General features: G+C 47.3%; 1 protein-coding gene across 5 annotated transcripts in view; it reads right to left on the reverse strand.

The window, feature by feature from the left end:
• The window catches only part of INSR (insulin receptor), a 113,915-nt gene that overhangs the window by 34,571 nt on the left and 60,417 nt on the right, over positions 1-18,927 (reverse strand). For all 5 annotated transcript variants that reach the window (XM_064479815.1, XM_031437078.2, XM_064479816.1 and 2 more), the window contains exons 3-7: positions 10,382-10,703; positions 4,790-4,938; positions 3,992-4,136; positions 1,752-1,966; positions 646-772 (exon numbers count right to left, since the gene is read on the reverse strand). In XM_064479815.1, coding sequence (XP_064335885.1) covers positions 646-772; positions 1,752-1,966; positions 3,992-4,136; positions 4,790-4,938; positions 10,382-10,703 — 958 coding nt within the window. The remainder of the gene's footprint in view (positions 1-645; positions 773-1,751; positions 1,967-3,991; positions 4,137-4,789; positions 4,939-10,381; positions 10,704-18,927) is intronic.

Raw genomic sequence — 18,927 nt, forward strand, 5'->3', positions numbered from 1 at the left:
GAGGACTCGTGTGACTTCTCGGCACACAGCCTGGCACCTGGTCAATCTTGAGAGATGGAACAATCATGCCTTTTCACTCTCACCACTCCCATTATCTTCCTTTAAAATTTCAGCACAGTCAAAACTCAAAACAACGGGGTGTTACTGAACGGGGACCGAGTTTCCGTGTGGGGTGACGAATAAATTCTGGAGGTGGACGGCCGTGATGGCTGCACAACACCGTGAACGTACTTAATGCCACCAAGCTGTACCCTTAAACCTAGTCAACACGCTCAGTTTTACGTTGCGTATGTTTTACCACGACTTTTTTGAATGTTGAAAAAAATAAACTTTTTAAAAAATCTGCTAAGTAGACAGAGCAACTTTTTGTGGAAGATGCCTGGTGAGAGGTGCATTTAAGAAACTAAATGGAATCTCGCTATAGGAAACTGCCCAATCTGGACTTCCAAAAGAAACCCGTCTGCTACAATTTTCTTGCTCTTGGCAAAGGGCAACGTTCCTGATGGCACACCCCATCCGCCGGTGAGACCCGACAGAGGAGCCTGTGGTGTTTACTCCCCGAGTACGAAGGCGACAGAGAGGAACCTCCAGCGGGGCCGTCTGAGCCCAGAAGCAACCAGCACGCCTCTTCCACTTTCTACTTACGCCTCTTTGTAGAAAAGCATGAACCCCAAGAGATCTCGGAAGTCAGGGGGCCAGTAGGGCTCCCATTTCAGCAAGATCTTGTCATGAGATGTCCGAATGTAAGAGAATTTAAGTAATTCATTTTCACCTGGGAAGGTAAAAAAAAAACAAAAACAAAAGAACTCAGTATCAGAATTAAATAATTTGTTTCAGCCCGAAGTTGGGGACCCTATACTTCCAAGAGCGTCCGTGAGAAGGAGGCTGTCAGTCTGATGTTCCCTCGACAGGCCTCATCCCCACGTGCCTCCCCCGGGTTCAGAGGGAAGACTGGGACATGGACGGTGGTCCCAGCTGCAAGCCAGTCACTTGGCCAGAGGCTCAGAGGAGTAGCAGCAGTCAGCACCGACATGAAGACCAAGGGCCAGTAGTTACTGGGAAAGGAGGCTTTGGAGAATAACGTTTGTCCTGACACAGTTTGTCTTGCATATGCGACTTCCATGCCTGACATACGAGAAGTCGTAACTGCAGGGCAAATGGACACATGCCAAGTGGGTTTACAGAGTGTGGAGGTCATTATACTTTGGAGGGAAAGTTCTTTGGAAAGATGATGCCTTGGAGAGAGTAGTTCCCTCTGCCCGAAGGCAAGCCCTCTCTTAAGTTCCACCCTAATTGCTGTCTCTCCCTCCGTCCCCCGAATTCCCTTGGACCACATTCTAAGGAACTGACTGCATGGAAGCCCTGGCACCTCAGCGCTCAGATATCCCCTCAGGAGAAAACCTGTGAGGGTCCTGCATGAGAGGACTGCAGTCAGCTGACGGTGTCTGGCTGTGGCAACTGCAGAATGTGCTGTCACATTTGAGCCAAGGCCACATTTAAGGGAGGTGTCATTCATTCATTCATTCAATGCTTATGTGGCGTCTTCCAGTATCAGGCACTGGGTTTTGGTTTTTGGCAAAGAGGTAAGATGTACAACACCTGTCCTCAGTGTCAGAGAGCCTATCACACACACAGTTGTACTAGTTCGTTGTGTGGAAGTGCACTTCCCCTGGGGACCAGTGTGGTGGGGGCTGGGGGGCAGCCACATCATCTAGTCCATGAGCTGGAAAGGGCACAGCATCACCACTTACAGGACGCCTGGTCCCCATTGGTCTTCAGGGCAATGTCGTTTCTCTCCTGGCGCCCCTTGGTTCCTGAAACTTCCTCCATCTTGTGAATTTCCGACAAGCAGAGCTTGGGGTTATAGTGGAAGAACAGTTTCCCCTGCGTGATGGTGAGGTTGTGTTTGCTCCAGTCCCACAGCTGCCTTAGGTTCTGGTTGTCCAAGGCGTAGAAGGAGTAGTTCCTGCGGGGACACACAGACACGCCTAATCAGCCAGCTTGGCGTCTCCAACTCCAGTCGGCGGGGCCGCAGCTGGAGCTGATCTCGCTCAGGGCTGCGTCCTCAGTCCTGACCACGTGCCTGACACCTACTCGCTCCCATGGTGAATGGAAGGCAGGAGGGACGGGGGAAGCTGGGGAGGTCTTCATGGCCGGGAAGGTGTCTGAGCTAAGTCTTGTCGGGGAGGAGGGTAAGACTGTGATGGACTGAGACATGGGCTTTGCAAAGGGGAAAGATTAAAGACACGGAGGCATCCGAGCTGGGACCAGGGGAGAGCAAAGGCGCCTGCTCTGGCCGACAGGTGACAGGCAAAGCTGGAGAGCTGCAGTGGGCCAAGCCCTCTAGGGCCCTGCACGCCAGACCGAGACCCAGAACACACGGCCTTCCTCGGCAGGCAGAAGGGGACCGCTGAAGGTTTTATGACAACTCAGTAACTCAATCAGACCTGTGCCTTGGAACTATTAGTGGGCCACCAGCACATGGGGGACAGAAGACACAGAAGCCACGCCTGGCTGCTGAGCACCTGAAATGCAGCCCTTCTGAACTGCACTGTAAGTGAAAAACAGATCTCAAAGGCTTTGCATGCAAAAACAGAATGTAAAAGATCTTCTTTATATGTATTTTTTATATTGAGTCCATGTCCAAATGACATTTTAGATGTAATGGGTTGAGTAAAATGCATTATTAAAATTCATTTCACTTATTTCTTTTAAAGTTTTTACCATGTGGCTGCCAGGACATAGTCTCACATGTGACTTGCATCATATTCCTGTCGGATGGCACAGGTCTCGTGCTAGGACCGGCTAGGAGATCACAGGAACAGTCCAAATGAAAGGGCTGAGCTTCAAGAATCAACATGAGCCAGTGATTCAAGAATGGAGTCTGAATAGTTCAGTGGGTTGGCTTCTCAAAAGCCATTCACAGCCGCCTCTTCCCTTGCTTTCCTCCACTGCACAGACTGGAAGAGGTAAACAGTCGCTCTCCCAGCCGCCCTTGCCGCTCGGGCGCAAAGTCTGGGCCGCACCCCCTGTGGCTCCCCAAGAGAGACTATGAAATGGGTACCGTTTTCCTTGGCTGGATCTTTAGATGTGTTCTTACCCCCATTCCTTCCTCTCAGGACTGTTCCAGACACTTTCTCCTAGTGGATGTTTTGTTTGTTTGTTTGTTTGTTTTGTTTTTAAAAGCCCCTAAGTTACAGCGTGGTGACTATAGTTAATAATACCATACTGTGTATTTGAAAATTGCTGAGAGAGTAGATCATAAAAGCTGTCATCACAAGGAAAAATAAAAATGTAACTATGTGTGGTGACGGATGTGAACTAGACTTATTGTGGTGATCATCCTGCAATATAGACAAAATAGTGAATCACGATGCTGTTCACCTGAAACTAATATAATGTTATATGTCGATTATCTCATTAAAAAAAAAACTCGGGTTTTCTTTTTCCTCCAATTTTAATGAGATATTATTGACATATAACGTTGTATTTGTCAATACACATATATTGTGAAATGATTGCCTTAATAAGTTGAGTTAACCTCCACCGTCTCATATAGTTTTTAAAAAATTGTTTCTTGTGATGAGAACTTTTAAGATTTATTCTCTTAGCAAGTTTCAAACATATAACGCAGTATTGTTAACTACAGTCACCGTGCTGTACATTCCAGCCCCAGAATTTACTCATCTCACCAGTGGAAGTTTGTACCTCTGGAACCCCTTCACCCATTTCCCCCACCCGTCAGCCCCTGGCGCCAACAATCTGTCCTGTCAGACTTGTTTCACTTAGTCTCATGCCCTCAAGGTCCGTCCATGGCACTGCAAACAGCAAGATGTCCTTCTTTTTTATGGCTAAATAATATTCCAGTGTATATATATAGACCACACCTTCTTCATCCATTCGTCCATCGATGGAAACCCCTAAGTTTTTTCTAACTCATGAACTTCCTGCTGAGCGACTGGGCCACAGTGACAAAGTCAGGCTCACATACCCAATCTCCAAGGTCTCTCCTCGAATCAGACGTAACTTCCGGAAGAAGGAAAGTGACACGAGGGCGTAGGACCGGCGGATTTTCAGGTACCCTGAAATTTCTTCAATGAGTCCAAGGTTGGCCTCCAGCTCAGCTGCCAGATTGTCTAAGGAAAGGAGAGGATATCGGTGGGTTTCTGCTGAGATACATTAACCTTCCTGTAATTCCCCGTGGTGAAGACTTAACCCACAGGCTGAGGATGACTCTGACGCACCCTGCTCGAAGCACACCTACAAGGCACAGGTGAGCAGTTACAGCAAAGACCGTGCTGCCCACAAAGCTGAAGGTATCTGTTATAGTCCCTTCATAAGAAAAGGCAGCCGACCCTCACCCCCTCCGTCAGCCCACTCTGGTGCCCTTCGTAGCGTGGACCACCGCCTGGGTTTACATTATACGTGCATTTGTTTATTTGCAAGACCCACCACGTGCGGACTTCGCCTCGTTCACGGTGAGTATTCAGTAAATGTTAGCTGGATGAACAAGCAAAGGAATGCCTTTCTGCCTGTGACAGAGTTTCTAGAAACACAGTCCCCAGACCTGCATGTTGCCTGCTTGTTAAAAATATAAATTCCTGCCACCCCAACACACAGCTTGGAAATTCAGAATCTCGGGGGGGAGGGCAGGACTGAGCTGTGAACTTCAGACTTGGAACTCCTTGTGTGCCTCCGCTGAGGGGCATCTGGGCTGTTTGCTTTCTGTGCTCACAGGGAGAGTGGGTCCCCGCAGCCAGCGCCCCTGCCACCCCCCCAGGGCACTCACTGCCCCCTCGAATGTTGATGATTAAGCTCCCGTTGACAATGGTGCAGCCTCGGAGCTCCTGGGCGGACGTCACTGAGTCGATGGTCTTCTCACCTTCCAGGAGGTGGCAGACCTTGGGACAGGGGCCCAGGCATGGAGTGCACATCAAGCTGCAGAAAGAGTGGGGAGAGAGAAGTCAGGGTACACAGGAACACACGCACACATACGCACACGCGCACACACGCACGGCAGGCTGCACACGGTCCCAGGTGACGGGACCTCCACTGTCACCCTAAGGCAGGGTGCTTTGACCATCGATAGCACTGCTGATATTTGGGGCAGGAGAAGTCTCCACTGTGGGGGACTGTCCTGAGCATTTAAGGGTGTTACGCAGCAGACCTGGGCTCCATCCACTCCAAGCCAGCAGCACCCCCAGCACGGCAAGACAGCCAAAACTGTCTCCAAACATAGCCCCTGGGGAAGGAGGGGCAAGCCGCCCCAGGCATCTCTCTGTGCCGGCAAGTCCTACAGCACTACTCTGAAGTCGAAGGACTCACGCTTTTACCACAAAGCCAGCGGGACTCGTGGCGTTATCATGGTGATGGGAATCATACAGAGCTTTGCCGCTATGTGGACGTGGCAAAGCTGATGCTGTTACCCCAACTAGCAGAACTCAGGCTGCTACTGCAGGATGATGGGACATTGGCTGTGCTATGTGGGGTTTGACATGAACTTCCCGGAAAGAGAAACTGTCTTCCTTCTGGAGTATTTAAGAGGGTACTGCTATATTGCTAGCACGGGGCAAGGGGCGAGGAAGAGGCTGTCTGAGAACAAAACCAGCAGGGAGAGAAACAGAGCCAAGAGCGGAATGCAAGTGATCAGGTACATCCCTTGAGCTCCTGGATACAGCTGAACCTGAAGCCGTTCCCTGAACGTTTTGGTTTCAGTCACCAGTAGACTCATTTAATCTTGCTTAAGCCAGTTTGAGTTGGGCTTCTGTCGCATGAAACCTCAAGATTCCCAGCTGTTACATCCTCCAGGTCTGTGGCCTCATCGGTAAAATGGAGTCAATAACAGAGCCTGCCTCACAGGCGGGTGATGAGGACGAGGTAACACATACCACCTGAAGCACTTGGCACATAGAAAGCAAACACCATTAGTCCCTTGCGAGGACATCACTTTTTACTATGGAACTGTCACTACTGTCGTGTCCATGCTCCTGCATATTCTTAGCTTTGTGATGCTGGTATAGTAAAGAACACATCTGGTCTTTGTCCTGAGTCCTGGCACAGAGCTTCAAAGAGCCCTTGGAATTTCCTGAGTAATAGGAGCATCTTAGTTGTGTTAATGAGGAGTGGCGGTCCCTACTCACTTCAGGATGGGGGTTGGTTACCAGAAAGACCAAGTACTTGACCTCCAGAGAGAGAAGAGGGGCTGGGAATGGAGTCCAAACCTGTGGCCAGTGATTTAGTCAATCACACCAACGTAATAAGACCCCAGTGAAAACTCTGGACACCAGCCGAGTTCAGTTTTCTGGCCAGTGAACACACTGACGTACTGGAAGGGCAATGTTTCTGATCCCATGAGGGCATGGAAGCCCTGTCTCTGGAATTCTCCCAGCCCTCACTACGAGCATCCTTAATAATAAAGGTATAAGTGCCTCATATGCCTCTCTTTGACTGCTGAGGCCATCTTATTTCAAAAGACATCTGTCTTGAATAAATGTCTCGCCAGCTCTGTGACACAGCCACTAGCAAAACAACCAGATAAGGAACGAGGTTGCCCCCATCCTTCTTCAGAAACCCTGGGGAACCTAGATAATGACCAAGCTTCTCCTTCCCTGTGCCCAACTCCTGCTGTTAAGCTTTAAATTGACCATCAAGTGAACCCATACAGCCCTCGACATCCCACCCTTGGACCCTAACAAAAGCAGACCCAGAGGTGTTTCTCTCTGCTCGGGACTGAAAGAGGATAGCCCCCCCCCCCTTTTTAAGCTCTGAGTGTTGTTCTAACAAATTACTGAACCCAGAGGGTTTGTGGGAGCCCCCAAAGTTGTAGCCAGCTGATCAGAAGTGTGGGTGGCCTGAGAACCGCCCCCCCCCCACAAAGCATGGCTGGTATCTGATATAAAGCCGGCCTGGTAGAGGACCAAGCCTTTCCCTCATGGCGCTGACGCTCACTCCAGGTGGCTGATGTCGAAGTCTACTGTAGTACACCCAGCTGGTGTCAGAACAGCTGGGGTGGAAGCGGAAGACTGACCAAATGTTTGGGTTCTTTTGTTGGTTCTACAAATATTCCCTGAGCCCTTATCATGGGATAGGTGACACTCTAAGCCAGGGATAAGCAAACTATGGCCCGCAGGCCACCGCCAGCTGGCCACCTGTTGTTCTAAACAGTATTATATTGGAACACAGCCACACCCCCTGGTTTGTGTATCATCTATGGCTGCTCTCATGCTATATGGCCAGAGTAGAGGAGCTGCAACAGAGACCATATGGCCCTCAGAGCTGGAAATATTTACTACCCGGCCCTTTGCCAGTGCCCATTCTAAACTGCAGGCACACAGGAGTGGACAAACAACCTGCTTTCCCTGTGGGAAATGGCTTCTTTTCAGCCCTTCCCACTGACAGGTGGAGTCCGCTTCCTCATCCACTGAACTTGGACTTGGCCATATGAATTGCTTTGGCCAATGGTACACGAGCAAATTGATACAGCAGAGGCTTAAAAAGGACTTGCACCTTGAAGCATGCCCTTCCTGGCTACACATGGAGAGAGGCCCCAGCTGCCCATCCAGGCTATGAGAGGCTAGCCTGTACCAGCTAATCAGAGCTGATCCACCCCAAGCCAGACAAACTGCCAGTCAACCCATAAAGTCATTAGAAATCATAAGTGAGCATCATCTTAAGTCACCAAGCATTGATGTGGTTTGTTACACAGCAAGAGCTAGCTGATACACTTGAGAAGTGTGTGGTCTAGTTGGAGAAAATTAATAAATTGACAATTAAAAGATCAGCTAGTGGTAGATGCCATGAAAAGAGTTAAAATGGAGTGGTATGGCAAAGAGTAGTTGGATGGCTAATACAGACACTGTGGTCACACAAGGAAGGATTCTCAAACAAAGTGACTTTTTAAAGCTGTGACCTGGATGACAAGAAGAAGCCATGTAAAGATCAAGGGACAGAGCATTCTAGGGAGAGGGGACAGGGATGCCCCACACCTACCGCATACTTAACATGCACCCCAAATATCAAGTCATCCTCATCTCACTACAGAGTGCCCCACCAGGAACCTCAGAGCGACCACAGTTGGCAAGGTCTCTTCATGAACCCACGTGGTTTCCCAGACCTCTGGTCTAAAAACACCAAGAACTATTTCCCAGATAAGCCACAAGAATGGAGGAAAACATATCTGGCCCTATTTGATATCAAACCACATTAGAAAACATGACAGTCCTAAAGTCTTTCACACACACACAGAAAGCTTCCAAAGGAGAAAAAGAATTTTTTTTAGCCTACAAAGGAAAATACTGCCATGATGGCTCATAATTAATATCCCTCACTTTCCCCTCATTAACTCAGTAAAGGTCCGAAGCATTAAAGGATGAGCTGTCAGTTTCCTGGGGCTTCAATCCCGGGGCCCCTGCCATCAGCAAGAGCATCAAAGGAGGTCGCTTTATTTTTCAGGTCTTAGTGATGATCAGAAAAAAAAAAAAAAAGAACAACTTTCATTTAAAGCCAATGTCTTTTAGACAAACATCTCACCGGATGTTAATACCCATGCTTTATTTCAACGTGGAAAAAAAAAACAGAAATAAATCAAAAGGAATATGGTCATTTTCCCAACCTTACTGATAAACTGACCCAAAAAAGAAAAAACAGCTCTGTCTGGCACACAGGTGATTTATAGAAGCCTATTTTTGGTCAACAAAGCCACTCGATAGGTTTTATCAAAAACGTATAAAACAAAACATATTGTACTTGCAGGTTTCACAAACACTCCAAAGAGGCTCATAAGAACCGAAATATTGTTTTCCTTCCCACCCTCCCCACCCAGGGAAATAAAATTTCCCACCAGAACACTCTCACTTGGCTAATTTTCAAGTCTGAAGAGGAAGATTTTTTACGTAAGCAGGTCAGCTCAAGGCCCCTCAACATGCGTCTGTTTCTGATTTGTTTTTGTGTTGTGTGTGTGTGGGGGGGGGGGGTGTTTTTCAAACCCTCAACACAAAAACCAGGAAACAGATTTTTTAAACTTGGTTACAGCCCCGAGACACCGAAATAGCTCATCTGAGAAGCTAACAGCCTGAACAAAAAGTCTCAGATATGAGTAGGAAATCTGACTCACCCCCAGGGGAGAGAAAACCCTGCTATTTCTTACCCAAATAGTAGGAAATGGTTTGACGGTACTGTCCTTCAAAATACAATAAAGCCTTGAGAATAATCTAGAAGTGAGTCTGTTCCTGCTCGTACTCCAGGCTAACCTCCGCACACCATCCAGCTCCAGCTTAGAGAAAACATTTTAAAAAATCTGAGCTCTGATCTTGCTGTGAGAGTCAGGCAGCTACACAAGAGGGGACAGGCCCATCTGTGTAAAGGACTATATATGAAGCCAAGGAGTTCTAGTCCCAGTGCTAAGCACAGAGAGCTTTAAAAATAGTATGCAGCAGATGACTGGATAAAGATGATGTGGGAGATATATACCATGGAATGCTACTCAGCCATGAAAAAGAATGAAATAATGCCATTTACAGCAACGTGGGTGGATCTTGAGATGATCATACTAAGAAAAGTAAGTCAGAGAAAGACAAATATCATTATCACTTACATGTGGAATCTAAAAAAAAAGATACAAATGAACTTATTTGCAAAACAGAAACAGACTCATGAACATAGAAAATAAATTTATGGTTACCATATGGGACAGAGGAGGGCAGGGATAAAGCCGGAGTTTGGGATTCGCAGATACAAACTACTATATATAAAGTAGATAAACAACAAGGTCCTACTGTACAGCACAGGGAATTATATTCAATATCTTTTAATAACCTCTAAGGAAAAAGAATATGAAAAAGATAATGAAAAGGAATCCTTATGCTGTACCACTAGAAATTAACACAACATTATAAATCAACTAAACTTCAATTTAAAACAAAAAAAATTTTAATAGGTATGCAAGACGCCAAAAATATTTACTCTCTGGCCCCTTGCAAGAAAACGTTGGTAGAGTCCTGCTCCAAAGGCTAGCACAAAAACAGGAGGCACTAGGGGAGGGTCTAGCTCAGTTGGTAGAGCACATGCTTAGCATGCATGAGGTCCTGGGTTCAATTCCCAGTACGTCCGTTAAATAAATAAATAAAGCTAATTTATTCCCGGCAAAAAATAAATAAAACAAAACAAACAAACAAACAAAAAACCAACCAGGAGTCATACATGGTTTCTAAGAGGCTCGAGCAGATCCCTCGCCATCAGTGGCTCCCTCGCTCATGGCCAATGAACTCAAGGTTTTCACACAGTTTTAACAGGCGGCACAACCAACACCAACTCCAACTCCATGCTTTTTTTCCCTCTTTGCTACCCGCCCACCCCCCGCCCAGAACCCACACCCAGGACTCACTTGCTGGAATTCATCGTGTACCCAGAGGGACACTCAGGGATGCACTTGTTATTGTGAATGACGTACTGGTGGCAGCCCTGCCTCCGAGAGTTCTTGCATTTGTTGTGCAGATCCTGGCAGAAGCTGAAGTTCACGCAGCGCCAGTCTTGGAAGTGGTAGTAGGGGGGCGGGCAGGTCTCCACGCAGCGGCCGTCCAGGTAGAAGTTGCGGCAGGCCACGCACTTGGTGGGGTCGTCGGGCTCGGAGCAGTTACCCAAGCACTCGCTGTGGCAGCAGAGGCCCTCTGCGGTGCAGCCGTGCGACTTGCAGATGGTCGGACAAACTGGAGAGAAAAAGAAAACAGCTGGTCAACGGCTTTGCCCAAATCCTGTCTTCACGGCAGCAATCCTGAATGAGGGAGTGCAAGCCAAAGAAAATAGTAACAGTAACAGCTCGCTTCTACAGCATTTGCTACCCGCCAGGCACCGCTATTCACTCACTTCAGCCCCCAAACCAGCGATGGGCTCGTAAATGTTTAACAGCCTCTTCAGGGAGGGGGAGAGGGAGGGGACGGGGCGGGCGGAGGGCAGAGAGGCTCTGCTTTATAGCATTTGCTAATTTCCATGCTGTAAATACTGCCCCCCATGGTCCCTGTCAAGCCACCCACCTACAGCTACTGGATGTGGAGCCAGTAGGAGATACATAGCAGCGCAGTATTAAATAGTCCCCAACGCAGGGCTACAATAGTAGCAAACGACCTCAAAGGCATAAATAATGGGGGAAAAAAAGAAGAAAAATGCAGCAAGATGATTAGGAAGTGGTGAATTTTGACTATTTATTACCTTTGCTTTGAACATCATTTGGTTGTAAGTTCCTATCAGTTAAATTTTAACAACAGCTGGTTTAAGAAATAGTCTGCAGGTTTCCTGAAAATCACCCAGTTGGCTCTAACATGCAGCTGTAGGGCCGGCATAAACGGAGAAGTTGCCATCTCCGTTTTCTCCGCTTTACAAATGGGGAAACCAAGGCACAAGGTGGTTAGGCAAATGGCCCAAAGGTCATTTACTGCTTCAACAGACGTTTGCTTGCACTGATCTGATCTAGGTTTTGCAGGCACTGTGGGAACAGTTTTCGAAGACCCTGCCCTCCAGACCACGTGCTCTAAGGGAGGAGGCATTTTAGTTACTTTAAAGTTTACCTGTATACACTGCAAGTGCTGAAGGTGAGAGGGGGTGGCCGTTCTGCTGTGACCTGAAGGAGCTCATGAATAGGAAAGAAGGAGGGGGCATGGATTTCGTGGCAGAAGTGTATCTTGTGTGATGCGACTGCACTTGTCCGCTGAAGGCTGGACTCCGCGCTGGCTTTCTCCAGAGGCGTGTGGCGCATCCCCGCTCTCCCGATGTCTCACTACTCATCCCTTCCTGCTTACCCTTGACTTTGGTCCCTCAGCATCTGGCCTGGACCTCAAGGACCAGCCCTCCCTTCCCAGACTGCCGGCAGATTTGTCCGTGGACAGACGGCTTCCCTGAGGCTGGAAGACCTGGGCCACGGTAGAGTCTTTTCTCAGGGTGCCTTCTTGGCTCACTGCCTAGACAGCTTGAAACACGGTTTGGAAGCTGGGGAGTGTGATTCACCCCAAATCCTCAGGCCCTTTGATTGTTGCAGGGAACATCACAGCCCAAGTGGACCCCACCCACCAGACCCAGGGAACCGAAGTGGCTTCAGAAGCCACATTCCCACACGAGGAGCAAGCCCTGTCTGATGGAACTCACTGCGATGACGGAAACGGGCCGGCTTGGCGCTGTGCAACACGGTAGCCATTTCTGCCCCGTGGCTGTTGTAGGTGGTTAGTGCAACGCGGAACCAAGTATTTTTTTTAATTGTGGCAAAATATGCACAGCATAAAATTGACCATTTTAACCGTTTCTAAGTGTACGGTCCACTGGCATGAAGTATATTCACATTGCTGTGCACCCATCCATCTCTGGAACTTTCTTATCTTCCCAAACTGAAACTCTGTCCCCATGAAACACAGACTCCCCACCCCCTCCCCCAGCCCCTGGCCCCACCGTCTACTTCCTGTCTCTGTGGATTTAACTCCTCAAGGGACCTCCTGTGAGTGGAATCACACAGTATCTGTCCTTTGGCGTCTGGCTTATTTCACTGAGCGTCACGTTCTCAAGGTCCCTCCATGCTATAACCAGTGTCAGCAGGTCCCTCCTTTTGAAGGCTGAGTACTATTCCATCATGTGTATACACCACATTCTGTTTACCCATCCATCCGTCAGTGGACACTTGGATTGCTTCCACCTTTTGCCTATTGTGATTAACACTCCTGTGATCATGGTTGATTGACCATCTCTTTGAGACGATATTTTCAATTTTTTTATGTATATACCCAGAAGCTAAATTGTTGAATCAGAGGGTACTTCTATTTTTAGTTTTCTGAGGAACCAATGTGCTGTTTTCCACAGCATCTGTACCATTGGACATTCTCACCAAGAAGACACAAGGGTTCTAATTTCTACTGAGGAATCAAGCTTTTAACTGTGTTTCAATTTTAATAACCACAGGTGACTACTAGCTCTGGCATCGGACAACAGAGGCTTAGAGAATACAAATAAACTCCTTGCCAAAGCCTACAGGTCTCACGCGCTCCCAGCCCCGGGAGCAGGGACCCCCCTGCCCTGGAGCCCCCCTGCCCCTCACGCACCCAGGCTCAGCCCCACGGCAGGACCTCTGTGTCTGCTGCTCTGGCTGCGGAACCCGCCCCTTTCTCTCCTGTAACTGGCTCTTTCTCGACCCTCAGGTCTCAACCCCGAACTTCCCTGACGTCCCCACTCCCTCTCCTTCTCAAGGCACATTCTAACACGTGATCTTACAACATTTTTCTTACTTACCAGTCTTGAAAATTATCTTGGGTGCTTGTTGACTGTCTAGAGGGGAGCTGGGGGGGGGGGGGCAGGGCCGTGTCAGCTCCATTCGCTGCCCTGGCTCCCGGGACACCCAGTCCGAGGACGGAGCCTTGGACCAGCAGGAGCTCCGTAGACACATGTCCAAAGAGACAAACAGGAGGCCAAAGGAAGACCTTTGGGGCACTTGTAAGTCCCCAGATTTTAGCCAGTGGCTCAGGAGTCCGCCCAAGACCCCCCGTTGCAAGAGCCCCGCAGACACCACAGAAACTTACACGGAAAATCCAGAGCATCTTTGCACGGGTGCACATTCTGATTTTCTGCTTGGATCCAGAAAGAACAGGAACAGGATAAGGGCCAAACCAATAATGTCTGTGCAGCTTTTTTAGGGTTTACATACCTCCCCTCTTTAGATTCTTACTTCATTCTAACACAGACCCTGGCAGGGAAGGGGGTAAGCAGCATTACCTCCGCCCCACAGCGGAGACAAGACTTGCTCAGCTGAGAAGCATCAGGGCCCAGGCCAGAACCTCAGGCTCATGGCTCTGAACGCTACGTTCCTGGGTCAAAAGAATGACAGGGTCCACCCAGTCGGGGGGGGAGAAGTGACATGTACAACGCTTCCCACCACACAGGCACGCCATGAGGGTTTCTCTAAGGAACTACTGGGAGCCTCAGTTTTCCTGTCTGTAAAATGAGTCCCTCAACTCCTTCTCACACCTAAAAGAGAAGCTGTGGGTAAAACACTGGACCCTTTCAGAGGCCCGCTGCAGGCTTGATATCAGGTAGCCGCTGTGGACACTATTATTACTACTATTACCATTATTAATCATCTGTCTGCAGGGACCCAAGGGCTGGAATTCAATGGCAGGAAGCAATATGGAAGGCAGACAATTATCTCGGACCCACAAGGACCCCACCCTCGGGGAAGGCCTACGTGAGGGCAGGAAGGGGCCTGTTTCCTGGGCTGGGGCTGCATCCAAGGGTCAGTCCTTAAGTTCAAAGGAGGTGTCAGCAAAGACCTAACAAAAACTTCCCGAACACATAAGCCTTCCGGCCAAGACAATGGTAAGAAAAATTATCCAACACTCGCATACAAGGCCAGAGGCTGACTGTAGGACCATTCAGTTTTCCTCTGGAGCCCTGCGGGAGAGACCCACCCCGGGGCGCTGTGTCCCACGCCCCAGCACAGGAGGCGGGGCGCTTTTTCTGTAGAGGGTCAGCAAGCAAACGTTCCTGCCACACGCTCCAGGCCACTCAGCTGCTGGGCGGGAAGGCATGTGGCCAAAAGCACGTTGTGTCCGATAAAACTTTATTTACAAAAGCAGACGATGGGCCGGGTAGCTTGCCAACCCCGCAACCAGGGAAACGCACCTGTGACTGACATTCTACCATTTCTGTTAAGGCCTCAGCTCCAGGGAGCCAGATGTCCTCGTACAGACAGATACACTGTAAGTCATTTTTATCCCGTGAAGAAGTCAGCTCCAAAGATGGCAGGTTTATTGCCCCCAGGACACTGAGCGTCCCCAAGCGGACCCTCGCAATCCCGCTTGGGTGATCACGAACGCTGCGCTTTTACCACCCTGTCGGCGCCCTTGCTAGCGGGTCAGAAGTGCTGCAGGTGTTCCTCTCTGCCTTTTTTTTGTTTTTTTTTTTTTTGCCTGAGAGTCATGTTTTTTTACCTTTCAAAGACTGTACTTTGATAACGATAAGCCAGCCCTGGTATGTCCCATTCGGTTTCCAAGTAGTTTATCTTATTTAATAGAAATGTCACTGAGGGTGCCCCCCACCAAGTTTGAATTATGAAAACCATGTATTTTGCAAGATGAAAAGGGGCCCCGATGGAGAAGGGGGCTGGCTCTCCTCTCCCTGTGACCCGTGCCCCCTGTTACAGACACCAAATGAGCCCTAGCCACAGTCCCAGCAGCCAGGCTCAGAGGGCCACCACCGCCAGGCCGTTTCTGCCGCAGAGAATGGCAATTTTTTCAAGACAACACTGAGCAGTCCGAGAGCTGCCGACCTTCCAGGACAGGTGACTGTTGTGCGCGTAGGAAACATCTGCCACTTCTCAGGGACAGCAAGCACCAGCCCTCCCCCTCCAAACACACAGATTCCTTGTCCCCAGCTCCTACCCAAGCTGCCTTGGGCTGCTGGCCCCAATTTCTTCCAAATTCTCCCTAAAGTTTCTAAAAGCCCCTGGCTTCTAGTTAAACACTAGCCAAAGCAGCCACTACCTTCCTCAAACTTTCAACTCAAGTAGCTTTTTCATTAGACTCACTGAGAAGATTGAAAACTGAACTCTAAATAAGCCATTGGAGTGGGAAGGAGGCAGCAGACGCAAAGCCTTCCAGTTGGACCCTCTAAAGCAAGCAGAATGTGCCTCACCAAATGATGCCTCCCCCCAGGGAGAGCTCTACAGCTGTGCCAACCTGCTTGAGAGGTGGTTTCACTCCTGGGCATATAGCTAGAAAAGATGAAAACTCTAATTTAAAAAGATTACAAGTACCCCCCACGTTCACAGCGGCACCACTTGCAACAGCCATGACATGGAAGCAACTGAAGTGTCCACCGACAGACGACCGGACAAGGAAAATACGGGCGATCTATGCAATGGAATGTTACTCAGCCAAGGAAAAGAATGGAATACTGCCATTTGTAGCAACATGGATGGCCCTGGAGATGATCATACTAAACGAAGTAAGTCAGACAGAGACAAATATCACATGATATCACTTATATGGAATCTAGAAAAAAAAATGGCACGAGTGAACTTATTTACAAAATGGAAACAGACTCACAGACATAGAAAACAAATTTGTGGTTACCAGGGGAGAAAGGGGAGGAGAGGGATAAATTTAGGAGTTTGACATTAACAGATACAAACTACTACATATAAAATAGATAAACAAGGACCTACTGTAGAGTACAGGGAACTATAGTCAATATCTTGTAATAACCTATAATGGAAAAGAATCTGAAAAAGAATATATATGTATCTCTCTCTCTATATATATATATACACATACACATACACATCACACACACATATATATACATATATACACATATATATATAACTGAGTCACTTCGCTGGACTCCTGAAACACTGCACATCAACTACACTTCAATTTTTAAAAAGAGAGAGGTGATTTAAAGCAAAGGAGGCAGGTACAATTTGACCCCAGTATTTCTACTGCTAGGAACTATCCTGCAGACAAGAGAGAACATGTGCACTTAGACACCTGGGCAAGGATATTCTTTACCCCATGGGAAATTAAACATTCCAGTTTATAACAACAAAAGGCCAGAAGACGGGTGTAAATAAATGACTATGGATGAAGGAGGTGGAATAGTACGTAGCTATAAAAACGCAGGTGGCTCCTATGCATTCTGATGTTGGAGTCAAGTTCAAGATAGCATTAAGTGGGAAAAAAAAACCAAAAAATAGTGTCTAAAGAACATAACTTGTTAGTGGAAAAAGTAAAGAGATATACATAGTGCAAATACAAAATGGACAGCTAGTCTGGAAAACAGTTTGGTTGTTTCTTATGAAGTTAAACATATACTTCTTACCCTTACCACACAATCTAGGGATTTACCCAGGTGAAGTGGAAAAAATATTTTTTTTTTTTCACAAAAAGACCTGTTACCTGAATGTTTATAGTGGCTACATTTGTAACCACCCCAAAATTGAAACGTCTCTCAGCTGGGGAATTGATAAACATTGTACCTCCATACAATGAATTCTACTGATCAGTCAAAAAAGAATGAAGTGCTGACTCCCACAACACATGGATGAATTGCAAATTCATCGTATTGACTGTGAGAAGCTGGTCTCAGAAGCTACACACTGTATGATTCCATTTATATGACATCCTGTTAAAGGCAAAACTAGAGGGACAGTGGACACACCAGTGGTCATCAGGGGCTGGAACTGGGAGGAGCAGGGACTGACTGCAAGGGGCACAAAGAAATCTGAGGGATGATGGAACCATCCCCTATCTTGACTGTGGTGGTGGTTACATGACTGTATATATCAGTCAAAACTCACAGAACATTACACCAAAACGGGTGAATTTTGCTGTATGTAAGTTATATCTTAAAAAGAGGGGGAAAGAAAAAGACAAATGGGACATATGTTCCTCTGGAAGGGCCACAAGATATGTGCCGGATGACTGCCTGCAGGGAGGGGGACACAGATGGAGGGGAGGGTGGTAGCAGTGTCCTTACGTATCAGCACAACTTGATTTGTTTTTCCTGTGCATGTGTACTGCCCTTCTAAAATTTACATCTATTTGAAAGCACATTTTTGAAAACACATTTTCTAAAAACCTCTGACAGATGATTAATAAATGTTATTAATCAATTATATCATCCTACCTGCAAATATTCCAGTAGTGCCTGTGTAAGAATAGCTGACAGAGAGACTTCACAAAGGTTCTTTTAAGATCTTTGTTGCCTCAGTACAAAATCAACAGTCAAAGCAACTAAATACCACGTGTGATCCTAGATTGAAATCTGGACCAAGAAGAAATATTATTGATGGTGAACAACATTTGGGACGATGGATGAGATTGATCTAAGGGACTGGGGATTAAAACATTGCTTCAGTGTTAATGTCCTGATTTTAACCATACTGCGGTTGCCTAAGAGCATTTTCTTGTTCTTAGAAAATGCCCCACTGAAGAATTAAAGGTAAAGGGACAAAATGCCTGCAAACGACTCTCCCATGATCAGGGGAAAAATAATATGTATTTAACGTGTGTACATAAATAGACAATAAAACAGCAGGATACAATCTAAGTAACTGATGAATCTAGGTACAAGTCTTGCAGATTTTCTGTAAACTTGCAAACTACATCAAAATGAAAAGTTACCAATTTATATCCAAGCAAGGTTAAAAGCTAGAATAGGGGGAGAAACAAAGGCTGTACCGTGTGGTAAATGACATGCCTACAAAAATACAGCCACTTTTTTTTCCTTGGCGTTTTTAAGTTCAAATCAGTTTGGTTTTTCTCAATTAAGAAGCTATACGGTAAAAACAAAACAAAAATTTAAAGAAAAACCCACTATTAAAAGTCTCCATAGCACAGCATATGTTAACAACATTTTGCTACATTCCTTTCCGAAACCTGTAGTTAAAAAAAAAAAAAAAAAAAAAAAAACCTCAAGATTTATTATTTCAAAAATTACTACTTTCCAGAAATTTCCAAACGGAACAGTTGCGTCATGGGCCTGCAGATACATTCACCACAGAGCCTTGTGGCTCTCCCTGAAAGTGTGAATTTTATAAACTCCTTAAAGTAATTTACTTTGTTTCCATTCAAAGACTTTCTCTCTGGCGCTGGCCCCAGACCCTGAGAGTGGAGGTTCGAGTCCCCGGAGCCCTGTTGTTAGGAAATTCCTCCCCTTGTAATCTGTTGATTTAATGGTGGGGTGGGGAGCTGGGTGAACTTTTGACAGCTGGGTGGTCAACAGACTGCCTTTCGAGTCTGCGCTCCCGGAGAAGCGGCGACCGCAGAAGTGCTGTCCTTGAAGAAAGGAAGCTCCCCTTTTCCTTCCCCGACCATGCCGCCCCTACGCGCGAGAATAGATTCGATTCCCAGACGCGTTTGGACTCTAGTTGCGGAGCTCTTCGGGGAAATACGGCGCGCG

Source organism: Camelus dromedarius, chromosome 27, assembly GCF_036321535.1.
Source record: "Camelus dromedarius isolate mCamDro1 chromosome 27, mCamDro1.pat, whole genome shotgun sequence".
NCBI classification, from domain to species: Eukaryota; Metazoa; Chordata; class Mammalia; order Artiodactyla; family Camelidae; genus Camelus; species Camelus dromedarius.